This window comes from Oncorhynchus mykiss, chromosome 15, assembly GCF_057628025.1.
Source record: "Oncorhynchus mykiss isolate SJ-2025 chromosome 15, ASM5762802v1, whole genome shotgun sequence".
NCBI classification, from domain to species: Eukaryota; Metazoa; Chordata; class Actinopteri; order Salmoniformes; family Salmonidae; genus Oncorhynchus; species Oncorhynchus mykiss.
The window spans coordinates 13196673-13212500 of NC_143036.1; the positions used below are offsets into that span (position 1 = coordinate 13196673).

Sequence of the window (15828 nt, forward strand, 5' to 3'; positions counted from 1 at the left end):
GTTGTCCAATATGTGTTGTTAAACCCCTGTGTTAGTATTTAGATGTCTGGTAAGTTTTTTTCAACTCTGTTAGTGTTTGGTTGTCCTCTCCTTGACTTCCTGTTCCAGTCATCTCAGAGGAGGTTATGGTGAATCACTTCCTGCCTGGACTGAGGTGTCTGAGGGCGGACATGGAACAGCTATCTCCTGAACACGAGGTACACACGCACTCTCACATTGACCATACAGTAGCTCTTCCAAACTCCATCAACTGACCTGTTTCCCATGCCAGCTAAAGACCAGCTGATTCCCTGTCCCAGACCACTCACCACACAGCGTGATGTTGTCTCCAGAAGGGAGACTCACCAGGCATACTTTCCACAGCACAGCAATCTGGCATATTTTCCACTGTGTGTCTTGTTGCAGGTGATCCTGAGCTCCATGATCAAGGAGGGGGAAACCAAGGTAGAGAACAGAGGGATCGGACAGGCTGAGGGGTGAGTACTAACACACACCATTAAAACAGCGCCCATGTGTCTGTGTGCTATGTCAGAGCATTCAAAACACACACACACACACACACACTTTCCTAGCCTGCTGGTTTTGATCCCAAACATGAGTCTTTTTATTTTATTTATTTTGTCATTTAGCAGAGGCTCTTATCCAAAGCGACTTACTGTAGTGACTGCATACATTTGTTAATGTTTTCCGTACTGGTCCCCCCTGGCGAATCAAACCCACCACCCTGGCGCTGCAAGCGCCTTGCTCTACCAACTGAGCTACGCGGGACTTGCCGGGTCACAGTCACATGACCCTCTGGTTTCCTGGCTTCAGAAAACAGGTAGAGAAACCATGGTGAGGGAGGAGGGCAGAAAGCTTTCAAAGAGCATTGGGACCCAGCCGTAGTGTGGGTGATAGGAGGAGGGGAGTTTAGGGAGGAGTACAGCCGTAGTGTGGGTGATAGGAGGAGGGGAGTTTAGGGAGGAGTACAGCCGTAGTGTGGGTGATAGGAGGAGGGGAGTTTAGGGAGGAGTACAGTCGTAGTGTGGGTGATAGGAGGAGGGGAGTTTAGGGAGGAGTACAGCCGTAGTGTGGGTGAGAGGAAGAGGGGAGTTTAGGGAGGAGTACAGCCGTAGTGTGGAGGAGTACAGCCGTAGTGTGGGTGATAGGAGGAGGGGAGTTTAGGGAGTAGTACAGCCGTAGTGTGGGTGATAGGAGGAGAGGAGTTTAGGGAGGAGTACAGCCGTAGTGTGGGTGAGAGGAGGAGGGGAGTTTAGGGATGAGTACATCCGTAGTGTGGGTGATAGGAGGAGAGGAGTTTAGGGAGGAGTACAGCCGTAGTGTGGAGGAGTACAGCCGTAGTGTGGGTGATAGGAGGAGGGGAGTTTAGGGAGTAGTACAGCCGTAGTGTGGGTGATAGGAGGAGAGGAGTTTAGGGAGGAGTACAGCCGTAGTGTGGGTGATAGGAGGAGGGGAGTTTAGGGAGGAGTACAGCTGTAGTGTGGGTGATAGGAGGAGGGGAGTTTAGGGAGGTGTACAGCCGTGGTGAGGGGAGGAGGGGAGTTTAGGGAGGAGTACAGCTGTAGTGTGGGTGATAGGAGGAGGGGAGTTTAGGGAGGAGTACAGCCGTAGTGTGGGTGATAAGAGGGGAGTTTAGGGAGGAGTACAGCCGTAGTGTGGGTGATAGGAGGGGAGTTTAGGGAGGAGTACAGCCGTAGTGTGGGTGATAGGAGGAGGGGAGTTTAGGGAGGAGTACAGCCGTAGTGTGGGTGATAAGAGGGGAGTTTAGGGAGGAGTACAGCCGTAGTGTGGGTGATAGGAGGGGAGTTTAGGGAGGAGTACAGCCGTAGTGTGGGTGATAAGAGGGGAGTTTAGGGAGGAGTACAGCCGTAGTGTGGGTGATAAGAGGGGAGTTTAGGGAGGAGTACAGCCGTAGTGTGGGTGAGAGGAGGAGGGATGTGTGTGCATCAACATTTCAACATTTGAACTCTGAGGCTGTAGCCTAGCAACACACACACAATAGTTTTCTGCCTTAATTGTTTTTAGGCTGTTTTTCTCTTCAAAGAATGTCATCATCATGTCATAATGCAGTGTCAGAGACAACAGTTATAACTAGAATCTCTGTCATTGTAATGCACAGTGTCAGAGACAACAGTTATAACTAGAATCTCTGTCATCATAATGCACAGTGTCAGAGACAACAGTTATAACTAGAATCTCTGTCATAATGCACAGTGTCAGAGACAACAGTTATAACTAGAATCTCTGTCATCATAATGCACAGTGTCAGAGACAACAGTTATAACTAGAATCTCTGTCATCATAATGCACAGTGTCAGAGACAACAGTTATAACTAGAATCTCTGTCATCATAATGCACAGTGTCAGAGACAACAGTTATAACTAGAATCTCTGTCATCATAATGCACAGTGTCAGAGACAACAGTTATAACTAGAATCTCTGTCATCATAATGCACAGTGTCAGAGACAACAGTTATAACTAGAATCTCTGTCATCGTAATGCACAGTGTCAAAGACAACAGTTATAACTAGAATCTCTGTCATTGTAATGCACCGTGTCAGAGACAACAGTTATAACTAGAATCTCTGTCATTGTAATGCACAGTGTCAGAGACAACAGTTATAACTAGAATCTCTGTCATCGTAATGCACAGTGTCAGAGACAACAGTTATAACTAGAATCTCTGTCATAATGCACAGTGTCAGAGACAACAGTTATAACTACAATCTCTGTCATTGTAATGCACAGTGTCAGAGACAACAGTTATAACTAGAATCTCTGTCATCGTAATGCACAGTGTCAAAGACAACAGTTATAACTAGAATCTCTGTCATTGTAATGCACCGTGTCAGAGACAACAGTTATAACTAGAATCTCTGTCATTGTAATGCACAGTGTCAGAGACAACAGTTATAACTAGAATCTCTGTCATCGTAATGCACAGTGTCAGAGACAACAGTTATAACTAGAATCTCTGTCATAATGCACAGTGTCAGAGACAACAGTTATAACTACAATCTCTGTCATTGTAATGCACAGTGTCAGAGACAACAGTTATAACTAGAATCTCTGTCATCATAATGCACAGTGTCAGAGACAACAGTTATAACTAGAATCTCTGTCATCATAATGCACAGTGTCAGAGACAACAGTTATAACTAGAATCTCTGTCATCATAATGCACAGTGTCAGAGACAACAGTTATAACTAGAATCTCTGTCATCATAATGCACAGTGTCAAAGACAACAGTTATAACTAGAATCTCTGTCATCATAATGCACAGTGTCAGAGACAACAGTTATAACTAGAATCTCTGTCATTGTAATGCACAGTGTCAAAGACAACAGTTATAACTAGAATCTCTGTCATTGTAATGCACAGTGTCAAAGACAACAGTTATAACTAGAATCTCTGTCATTGTAATGCACAGTGTCAAAGACAACAGTTATAACTAGAATCTCTGTCATTGTAATGCACAGTGTCAGAGACAACAGTTATAACTAGAATCTCTGTCATTGTAATGCACAGTGTCAAAGACAACAGTTATAACTAGAATCTCTGTCATCATAATGCACAGTGTCAGAGACAACAGTTATAACTAGAATCTCTGTCATCATAATGCACAGTGTCAGAGACAACAGTTATAACTAGAATCTCTGTCATCATAATGCACAGTGTCAGAGACAACAGTTATAACTAGAATCTCTGTCATCATAATGCACAGTGTCAAAGACAACAGTTATAACTAGAATCTCTGTCATTGTAATGCACCGTGTCAGAGACAACAGTTATAACTAGAATCTCTGTCATTGTAATGCACAGTGTCAGAGACAACAGTTATAACTAGAATCTCTGTCATAATGCACAGTGTCAGAGACAACAGTTATAACTAGAATCTCTGTCATTGTAATGCACAGTGTCAGAGACAACAGTTATAACTAGAATCTCTGTCATCATAATGCACAGTGTCAGAGACAACAGTTATAACTAGAATCTCTGTCATCATAATGCACAGTGTCAGAGACAACAGTTATAACTAGAATCTCTGTCATCATAATGCACAGTGTCAGAGACAACAGTTATAACTAGAATCTCTGTCATCATAATGCACAGTGTCAAAGACAACAGTTATAACTAGAATCTCTGTCATCATAATGCACAGTGTCAGAGACAACAGTTATAACTAGAATCTCTGTCATTGTAATGCACAGTGTCAAAGACAACAGTTATAACTAGAATCTCTGTCATTGTAATGCACAGTGTCAAAGACAACAGTTATAACTAGAATCTCTGTCATTGTAATGCACAGTGTCAAAGACAAGTTATAACTAGAATCTCTGTCATTGTAATGCACAGTGTCAGAGACAACAGTTATAACTAGAATCTCTGTCATTGTAATGCACAGTGTCAAAGACAACAGTTATAACTAGAATCTCTGTCATCATAATGCACAGTGTCAGAGACAACAGTTATAACTAGAATCTCTGTGATCATAATGCACAGTGTCAGAGACAACACTGAAGTCTAATGACAGGATCCATCCCCGATATGGGCTTGTGTTATCACGTCTCTCAACAAGCATGTTACGACTAAGCAGCTCAACTCCAGCATTTTACGGTGGCTCATAACTTTCATTCCAGTATTGACCATATGTCGTTGTGATGTTGTTACTGCGTCCTATCTGCTGTTGTTCAACCCCAGTTAGGCAGAGAGGGAGAAAAAGAGGAACTCTCTTAACTGTCAGTCAGTAGAGAACAGAAGGAACTTTTATCGTTAACACTCAAGCGACTGCTTTTCCCAGTCTAGTTATATGGTCACATGGTCAAGGCAAAGAAATTAGAGTTTTATAATCGGACAGTTAACAGCAACACATCTCTGAATTGGATGTTTAGGGAGACCAAGAATATTGAGATTATATACAAAACATTCTAGATGAATGATAGCCTGTAAAAACCATTCAGTGTACCTATGTAATAATTTCCCATTCTTCAGGCTATCTACAGTCAGCTCCAAATATATTGTTTTGGTACTCTGAAGTGATACATTGACTATGAGGTTGAAGTGCGGACTAGCAGCTTTAATTCGAGGGTATTTTCATCCATATCGGGTGAAAAATGTAGAAATTACAGAACTTTTTGTACACAGGCCCCCCCATTTCAGGGGTCCAAAAGTATTGGGACAAATTCACTTGTGTATGAAAGTTGTCAAAAGTTAAGTCTTTGTTCCCATATTCCTCCTAGAGTGCAATGATTACATTATTTTGGAGTCACTTTTATTGTAAATAAGAATGAAATATGTTTCTTAACACTTTTACATTTAATGTGGATGGTACCATGATTACGGATAGTCCTGAATAATGAGTGAGAAAGTTAGACCCACAAATATCATACCCCCCAAGACATGCTGACCTCCCCTGTAATTGTAATGGTGAGAGGTTAGCATGTATTTGGGGTGTGTTTATAAAATGCTAACCTCCCCTGTTATTGTAATGGTGAGAGGTTAGCATGTATTTGGGGTGTGATTATAAAATGCTAACCTCCCCTGTTATTGTAATGGTGAGAGGTTAGCATGTATTTGGGGTGTGATTATAAAATGCTAACCTCCCCTGTTATTGTAATGGTGAGAGGTTAGCATGTATTTGGGGTGTGATTATAAAATGCTAACCTCCCCTGTTATTGTAATGGTGAGAGGTTAGCATGTATTTGTGGTGTGATTATAAAATGCTAACCTCCCCTGTAATTGTAATGGTGAGAGGTTAGCATGTATTTGGGGTGTGATTATAAAATGCTAACCTCCCCTGTTATTGTAATGGTGAGAGGTTAGCATGTATTTGGGGTGTGATTATAAAATGCTAACCTCCCCTGTAATTGTAATGGTGAGAGGTTAGCATGTATTTAGGGTGTGATTATAAAATGCTAACCTCCCCTGTTATTGTAATGGTGAGAGGTTAGCATGTATTTGGGGTAGGATATTTGTGCGTCTAACTTTCTCATACAAAACATTAGGAACACCTGCTCCTTCCATGACAGACTGACCAGGTGAATCCAGGTGGAAACTGTGATCCCTTATTGATGTCACTTGTTAAATCCACTTCAATTCGTGTAGATGAAGCGGAGGAGACGGGTTAAATATGGATTTTTAAGCCTTGAGACATGGATTGTGTACGAGTGCCATTCAGAGGGTGAATGGGCGAGACAAGAGATTTAAGTACCTTTTGAATGGGGTGTGTCAAGAACTGCAACGCTGCTGGGATTTTTAAACTCAACAGTTTCCCGTGTGTATCAAAAAAGGTCCACCCAATCCAGCCAATTTGACACAACTGTGGGAAGCATTGGATTCAACAGGTGCCAGCATCCCTATGGAACGCTTTCGACATCTTGTAGAGTCGATGCCCCGACGAATTGAGGCTCTTCCGAGAGGAAAAAAAGAGTGGGGGGTCCTCAATATTAGGAATGTGTTCTTAATGTTTGGTATACGCCATGCATAATCTATCCCATTGTGCACTATATCATCTAAACTCAGCAAAAACATTAACAGCCCTTTTTCAGGACCCTGTCTTTCAAAGATAATTCGTAAAAATCCAAATAACTTCACAGATCTTCATTGTAAAGTGTTTAAACACTGTTTCCCATGCTTGTACAATGAACCATAAACAATTCATGCACCTGTGGAACGGTCATTAAGACACTAATAGTTTACAGACGTTAGGCAATTAAGGTCACAGTTATGAAAACTTAGGACACTAAAGAGGCCTTTCTACTCACCCTCGAATCCAACAGGTCCCAGACGTGCTCTGTGGGATTGAGATCCGGGCTCTTCACTGGCCATGGCAGAACACTGACATTCCTGTCTTGCAGTAAATCACGCACAGAATGAGCAGTATGGCTGGTGGCATTGTCATGCTGGAGAGTCATGTCAGGATGAGCCTGCAGGAAGGGTACCACATGAGGGAGGAGGATGTCTTCCCTGTAACGCACAGCGGTGATATTGCCTGCAATGACAACAAGCTCAGTCCGATGATGCTGTGACACACCGCCCCAGACCGTCATGGTGGAGGGTCCATGACGGACCCTCCACCTCCAAATCGATCCCTCTCCAGAGTACAGGCCTCGGTGTAACGCTCATTCCTTTGATGATAAACGCGAATCTGACCATCTCCCCTGGTGAGACAAAACCGTGACTCGTCAGTGAAGAGCACTTTTTGCCAGTCCTGTCTGGTCCAGCGACGGTGGGTTTGTGCCCATATGCGACGTTGCTGCCGGTGATGTCTGGTGAGGACCTACCTTACAACAGGCCTACAAGCCCTCAGTCCAGCCTCTCTCAGCCTTTTGCGGACAGTCTGAGCGCTGATGGAGGGGTTGTGTGTTCAGGGGGGTAACTCGGGCAGTTGTTGTTGCCATCCTGTACCTGTCCCGCAGGTGTGGTGTTTGGATGTACCGATCCTGTGCAGGTGTTGTTACACGTGGTCTGGCGCTGCGAGGACGATTAGCTGTCCGTCCTGTCTCCCTGTAGCGCTGTCTTAGGCATCTCACAGTACGGACATTGCAATTTATTAACCTGGCCACATCTGCAGTCCTCATGCCTCCTTGCAGCATGACTAAGGCACATTCACACAGATGAGCAGGGACCCTGCGCAACTTTCTTTTGGTGTTTTTCAGAGTCAGTAGAAAGGCCTCTTTAGTGTCCTAACTTTTCATAACTGTGACCTTAATTGCCTACCGTCTGTAAGCTGTTAGTGTCTTAATGACCGTTCCACAGATGCATGTACATTAATTGTTTATGGTTCATTGAACAAGCATGGGACACAGTGTTTAAACCCTTTATAATGAAGATCTGTGAAGTTATTTGGATTTTTACGAATTATCTTTGAAAGACAGGGTCCTGAAAAATGTACATTTATTTTTTGCTTAGTTTGTAATCTACAGTATATACCAGTGTGCAGTATATAATATAATCTATATCCCAGTGTACACTATATAATAACATCTATATCCCAGTGTACACTATATAATGTAATCTATATCCACGTGTACACTATATAATATAATCTATATCCCAGTGTACACTATATAATAAAATCTATATCCCAGTGTACACTATATAATAACATCTATATCCACGTGTACACTATATAATATAATCTATATCCCAGTGTACACTATATAATATAATCTATATCCACGTGTACACTATATTATATATCCCATTGTACAGGCTATCATCAATATAACCATATTGTGTATCTGTGGACCAATGATGATGCTATGTTTAACCGCTAATACATATTTACATGTGTTCAAACTGTGTGTTGCTGTAGATCTGTGTCCATCGCTGCCAGTCTGGTTGGGGAAGACGCCAAGACCAAGTTCCTGAGTAAGATGGGTCAGCTGACCACGTCCGGCGCCATGCTGGCCAACGTTTTCCAGAGAAAGAAGTGATCCTTCTTCCACCGCCGAACCTCCTAGCAGCAAGCATACTACATATCCCATGAGCCTCCATTGTCTGGGAGCGTCAGCCCAGGCTCCAACGATGGGCCAGGTCAGGGTCTCTGCTCGAACGCCTTCTGAATGCATCCTTCACTCCTCCCTGACTGGACAGGGGACAGCACTGAGCCCTAGGAAGGAAGGGTGCCCTTTTTTACATATTTGATCAGGTCCAGGGTGTATGTCAATAGTCTGAAGTGGTTTCCTCTCCTCGTCTCAAGGAGAGAAATGAATTATTATACTATTGAAATGCAGCCACTAAGATTTGGCCAACTGGGTTTGTTCTAGAATTTTTACAGATGCAATGTCACCAAAAGCTTTCTGAACATTCCAGTCCAGTTAGAATTTTAGTGGCGTTCTTTGTCAGAATGTGATTGTTCCCGAACCTTTGTGTCAACATGGAGAGGAGTAGCTAACTAACTGACGTCTGTATGTTCATGGCTCTGGCAAATTGCCTACTTGAAGTCAAAATCGTCTGCCTTTTATTTAATCACGTCTCTCGTTGTTTTGATATTTTATGAATGATTTAAGACTTACTTCCTCCAAAGAAATCTGCACTTCACTTTATTACTTTCTCTTTATTCTGTTTTGATTTCAGAGTCTTATTATAGAGGATGTACATCCACATCACTACCTTTCATTGGATTTGTTGTATTTCTGTTGGAAAAGAGAAGAACACTGATTGTCTTACTTAATCCATGCATCCATCTCTCTCTCTCTTTCTCTCTCTCTCTCTTTCTCTCTCTCTTTCTCTTTCTCTCTCTCTGTCTCTCTCTCTCTCTCTTTCTCTCTCTCTCTTTCTCTCTCTCTTTCTCTCTCTCTGTCTCTCTCTCTCTCCCTCTCTCTCTCTCTCTCTCTCTCTCTCTCTCTCTCTCTCTCTCTCTCTCTCTGTCTCTCTCTCTCTCTCTGTCTCTCTCTCCCTCCCTCTCTCTCTCTCTCTCTCTCTCTCTCTCTCTCTCTCTCTCTCTCTCTGTCTCTCTCTCTCTCTCTCTCTCTCTCAAATTCAAATTCAAGCTGCTTTATTGGCATGAAAAACATTGTGTCAATATTGCCAAAGCAACAATGTATACAATATACATTGTAACAAAATTATAAATGATAGCAAATAATAATATAAAATGGTAGTAAATAATAATACAAAATTAAATACAAAAATAAATACAATAAAATGGTAACAGTCACAGTAAACATTAATAATTATAGTAATAACAATAATAGTAATAATAAGTAAGTTACTGTTTACTATGCAGATGTTATTATTCAGTGTCCCTCAGGCTATGGCAGGAAAATACATATTTGAGTATTCTTAGTTTTTCCTCTGGGTTCAATTTGTAAAAATGTGGAATATATGTAGTCATTTCTGTGAATAATGAATCTCTTTGTGAGGAATATTTATCACAGTAAAGGAGAAAGTGCATCTCTGTCTCTACCTCCCCTGTCATGCAGTGACCACATACACGCTCTTCTTTGGGTAGCCATGTCTTTTTATGTCTGCCGGTTTCTATTGCCAATCGGTGGTCACTCAGCCTGTACTTGGTAAGGATCTGTCTCTGCTTCGTATCTCTGACAGAGTAGAGATAATCAGCCAATTCATATTCTCTGTTTAGGGTCAGATAGCAATTTAGTCGGCTTTGGGATTTTGTTTCGTTTTTCCAGTATTGTAAGTATGATTCCTTTGATTGGTTCATGATTTTGTTTATTGGAATTCTTTCTTTTGAAGCAGTGCTGGTGTCAGCTTGATTGGTGAGGTCCAACACCAGCTGACTGAGAGGGCTCGTTTCTGGGCTCAGCTCTTGGGCTTGAAGTGCTTTAAATTGCAGACTCGAATTTGGACTTGAATTTAGATGTAGCCAAAATTTTAATGATCTTTTCTGTATTTTCATTATTACTGGAAAACGGCCCAATTCTGCCCTACATGCATTAGTTGGTGTATTTCTCTGGACTTGTAGAATTTTCCGACAGAATTCTGCATGTAGGGTTTCAATTGGATGTTTGTCCCACATTTTAAAATCCAGTTTATTGAGTGGCCCCCAAACCTCACTTCCATAAAGTGCTATTGGTAGGATTACACTGTCAAATATTTTAGTCCAAATTCTAATTGGGATGTTGATTTTGAATAATTTCATTTTTATTGCATACATTGCTCTGCGGGCTTTTTCTTTGAGTGCCTTCACTGCCATATTAAAGTTTCCCGATGCAGATATGGTCAGACCAAGGTAGGTGTAATTTTTTGTGTGTTCAATTAAGGTGTTGTTCAGGGTGAATTTACATTTTTGTTTCTGACATCTGGGTTTTTTTTGGAAAATCATGATTTTAGTTTTTTGGAAATTTACTGCCAGGGCCCAATTATGGCAATATTGCTCCAGAATATTAATGTTTTGTTGAAGACCTTCTTTGGTTGGTGATAGAAGTACCAAGTCATCAGCATATAGCAGGTATTTCACCTCTGTGTCAAATAGTGTGAGTCCTGGGGCTGGAGATTGGTCCAACATGTCTGCTAATTCATTGATATAAATGTTGAAAAGATTTGGACTCAAATTGCAGCCTTGTCTCACACCTCGACATTGTGAAAAAAATTCTGTTCTTTGGTTTTTGATTTTTATTGCACACTTATTTTCTGTGTACATACATTTTATTAAGTCATACACCTTACCACCAAGCCCACTTTGTAGAATTTTGTAGAATAGCCCTTCGTGCCAAATCGAATCAAATGCTTTTTTAAAGTCAATAAAGCAAGCAAAGATTTTGCCCTCTTTTTTTTGGTGGACGTGTTTATTAATTAGTGTGTGTAAGGTGTATATATGGTCAGTAGTGCGATGGTTAGGGAGAAAGCCAATTTGACATTTACTTATTACATTTTTTTCTTGAAGAAAGGTTTGAATTCTTGAATTCAAAATGCTACAGAAAATCTTTCCCAAGTTACTGTTGACGCAAATTCCCCTGTAATTATTGGGGTCTGATTTGTCTCCACTTTTGTGGATAGGGGAGATGAGCCCCTGGTTCCAGACATCAGGGAAGCAGCCAGAAGTTAAAACCATGTTGAACAATTTAAGCACAGCATTTTGCAACTCAGGTGTGCTGTTTTTCAGCATTTCATTTCTGATGTTGTCTACACCACAAGCCTTTTTTGATTTAATAGATTTTAGCTTTTCATTTAGTTCTTGTTGGGTTATTGGGTAATCTAATGGATTTTGGTTGTTTTTAATGACTGATTCCAGGATGTTCAATTTTTCTTTAATTTCTAATTGGTTCTGGTTTAAGTCTTTTTGTGGGATGTTTTTGTATAGATTATCAAAGTAAGTTTTCCAAATTCCTACATCTTGTATGGCTAATTCTTGTGGCTTTGTTGTGCTTAAATTGTTCCACATGTCCCAGAACTGATTTTGGTCAATTGCGTTTTCAATTTCATCAAGTGTCTTGTTGGTATAATTCAATTTCTTGCATTTCAGTGTTTGTTTATACTGTTTCAGAGTTTCAAAGTATTCATATCGTAGCTCTGGGTTGTTTTGCTGCTTATGTTTTTTGTTTGACATTTGTCTTAGGTGTTTTCTAATTGTTTTACATTCATTATCAAACCATTTGTCAGAAACATTTTGATTTTTGCTTCTGATGTTGCATTGCTTTGGTTTTCTCAAATTTGCTTTCGATGCTGCTTTTTGGAATATGCAGTTGATGTTTTGGGTAGCTGAATTGACACCATCTTTATTGTTTTGGTACTGTGAGTTATTGAAAAACTGTATAGAGTTCATCATTTCATTTGAGTTCAATGTTTCAATGAATGCCTCTGCACTGTTTGGAGCCCATCTGAACGATTGGTTTATGTTGTAAAGTTTATTGGGCTGTTTTTTTGAATGAATATTGCCGGTTAATTTCTTCAGAAACACGTTGATCTGACTGTGATCTGACAATGGTGTCTGTGGTCTGACAGTGAATGCACTAATGGAGGAGGGGTCAATGTCAGTGATGGCATAATCGACTACACTTGTCCCAAGAGCTGAGCAGTAAGTAAACTGACCTAAAGAGTCCCCTCTGATTCTACCATTAAGCATGTACAGGCCTAAGGCTCGACAGAGATGTACTAACTCTTTTCCATTTTTGTTCAGTATTTGGTCAGGACTGTTTCTATTATTTATAATAGGGCTACTGTACAAGGAGGGGTGTCCAAATATGTGGTGGTTACCTCCCGCATCAGTGTAGTCAGGCTCAGAACCTGTTCTTGCATTGAAATCTCCACAAAGAAGCACTTTACCCTGCGCCTGAAATGTAATGATTTCTGTCTGGAGATTGTCAAAAAACTGATCATCATAATATGATGAATCTGAAGGAGGAGCATAAGCTGCACATATGTATACATCATTGTCACAATAGATTGTACCTTTGTTAAGTTTTAGCCAAATGTGAGTGGTACCTTTTTTCATTTCATTCAGTGCTAAGTCCTGCTTATGCCAAATGATGATTCCACCTGAGTCTCGGCCCCGTTTAACATTTTTATGTTTGATTGATGGTAGTAAACTTTCTCTATAGCCTGAGGGACACTGAGTATCTATGTCTCCACGACACCATGTTTCCAGTAGGATTATGATGTCCTGTCCCTTGATGTTTTTAATCAATTCTGGATTAGTTGTTTTATAACCAAAATGTGAAGAGTATAGGCCCTGGATATTCCAAGAGCTGATAGTTAATGATCTCATTTATAATAAGTGATATTCACTGGTTTGAGTAAAGTACATCGAAAAAAACAAAAAAAATAAAATATGTATATATACATATATATACATACACATATACACACATACATATATATACATACATATATACACATATACATACATATATACATACACATACATATATATATACATATATATATACATACACATACATATATACATACACATACATATACACACATACATACATACATACATACACACACACACACACACATACATACACACACACACACATACATACATACATATATATATACATATATATACACATACACATACATATATATATATATATATATATATATACACACATACATGCACATACACATATACACACATACATACATACATACACACACACGCGCACACACACACACACACACACACACACCATTACATATAATAATTATTATAATACCGGTGTCAATACATTTAGGAATATTTGTAAACAAATGAATAAGAATGGAATAAGATTGCATTGTACTTATGTTATGTGCAATCTGCAACCCTGTGTGTTTGTGTGTGTGTGTGTGCGCGTGCGTGCCCGTGTGTGAATTAAAGGGACTGTCTAGCTCAGTAGTCTGCATATTAGTTGCAATAGTTGGCGCACCTCTCCTATCTCTGATTGTTCTAGGGGTCTTCTGCCAGAGGTTACCTCAGCATATGTAGGCTGACGATCTAATTGATACATGGTGTGGACTGCATCATGTGGTCTACTTCCCTGAAGGGCAGTGTTCTGACCGACCCTGGAGTAGTGGTCAGAGCTGTGTTGTGATGGGCTGGGTCTAGTAGAGCTGTGTTGTGATGGGACAGGTCTAGTAGAGCTGTGTTGTGATGGGCCGGGTCTAGTAGAGCTGCGTTGTGATGGGCCGGGTCTAGTAGAGCTGTGTTGTGATGGGCCGGGTCTAGTAGAGCTGTGTTGTGATGGGCCGGGTCTAGTAGAGCTTTGTTGTGATGGGCCAGGTCTAGTAGAGCTGTGTTGTGATGGGCCAGGTCTAGTAGAGCTGTGTTGTGATGGGCCAGGTCTAGTAGAGCTTTGTTGTGATGGGCCAGGTCTAGTAGAGCTGTGTTGTGATGGGCCGGGTCTAGTAGAGCTGTGCTGTGTTGGGCCTGGTCTAGTAGAGCTGTGCTGTGTTGGGCCTGGTCTAGTAGAGCTGTGCTGTAATAAGCCATGTCTGGCTCTTTTCTCCTCGGGATGGTGGAGGTACTGTTGTTTCAGAAGGTGGGGCGTGGGACCTTTGTTGCTGGGGTGATGGGTGTGTGGGTCCCTGCCAAGTGTTGCATCTTTTAGGTCCTTGGCAAAGGTTCTGATACTGTCCTGATCAAGATGTATATTATCATATAAGTGTTGACATGTCAGAGTGGGGTGGTGAGCCGTTCTGACGTTGAGCAGTGAGGCACAGTCCACAGTGATCTGTTGATTTATTTTGTCGATCAACTTTTCTGGGAAGTCTTTTCTTGGTAGGAGGGTGGACACAACTATATTGGTTGTTGGGAACATAGCCTGTGCCCGTTCTGCCACTCTTCTCACTGCCCCAGATACATTTTCACCTTTGGCATGAAGGTCGTTTGTGCCAGTGTGGATGATGATGTTGTCAGGGGTGTCAATCCTGGTCTGACTGAGTAGCTGCATTGCACTCTCAGTTGTAGGACACCAGAACTTATACACCTGGTGTCTAGGGAATAATCTTTCCTGGACTAAGAACTTCCCATTTGAATCAATTAGAATTGCAGTTGTGGGTGATTGTCTGGGTGGAGCAGACTGGGAGGCTGGTATTCTGACCTGGGCTGGAGCAGACTGGGAGGCTGGTAGGTTAACCTGGGCTGGAGCAGACTGGGAGGCTGGTATTCTGACCTGGGCTGGAGCAGACTGGGAGGCTGGTAGGTTGACCTGGGCTGGAGCAGACTGGGAGGCTGGTAGGTTAACCTGGGCTGGAGCAGACTGGGAGGCTGGTATTCTGACCTGGGCTGGAGCAGACTGGGAGGCTGGTAGGTTGACCTGGGCTGGAGCAGACTGAGAGGCTGGTAGGTTGACCTGGGCTGGAGCAGACTGGTAGGCTGGTGCAGTGTCATCCGGCTGTGTAGTGGAGGCCATGCTGGTCTCAGGTTCTGCTTGTGTTGTACCAAGCTGGTGGACATGTTTTCTAGATGCAGAGGACACAATGACTCTCTGCCGGTTGAGGGTGTCAATGTACCTCTCTTTTTGTTCGAGCTCCTTTCTAGTTGTGCTCAGATGGTCTCTGAGGTCATCATTTGTCTGACTCAGCTTGTCCATTCTGCTTTCTAATTTAGCTATGGATGCTCTGCTCTCCTCCCTGAACTGTTTCATCTCTTCTTTGAGTTTCTGGACAGTGTCCTCCTCTTGAAGCTTCTTCTCTCTGAGTTCTATGACCTCTGCTTCGACTAGAGAGAGGGTGTTGTGGAAACGTTGCATAGCAGGTGTTCTTATTGAAATTGTCATGTCCTTGACTCTGTCTGCTGCAGGTGAGGTAGGTAAAGGGACGTTGAGGGCTTCCTGCTGGGTCACAGAGACCATTGGGGTCTGCTTTTCTCCATCTCCCTCCTTGACTTTTTCCTCATTTTCTGAGATGATGTCAGCGTCTTCTTTT

The 15828-nt window shown here is 41.8% G+C and overlaps 1 protein-coding gene across 10 annotated transcripts in view; it reads left to right on the forward strand.

Annotated features, from left to right (window-relative positions):
- LOC110489591 (RAB11-binding protein RELCH homolog) overlaps positions 1–9252 on the forward strand; it is a 76722-nt gene extending 67470 nt beyond the window's left edge. For 8 of the 10 annotated variants that reach the window (XM_036943713.2, XM_036943714.2, XM_036943716.2 and 5 more), the window contains 3 exons: positions 109–197; positions 406–476; positions 8321–9252. In XM_036943713.2, the coding sequence (XP_036799608.2) occupies positions 109–197; positions 406–476; positions 8321–8441 (281 nt within the window). In that variant the 3' untranslated portion in view covers positions 8442–9252. Of the gene's footprint in view, positions 1–108; positions 317–405; positions 477–8320 lie in introns of those variants that run through there. The other 2 variants (XR_005036042.2, XM_090199262.1) reach the window with 2 other exon arrangements.
- The last annotated feature ends 6576 nt before the right edge of the window (positions 9253–15828 follow it).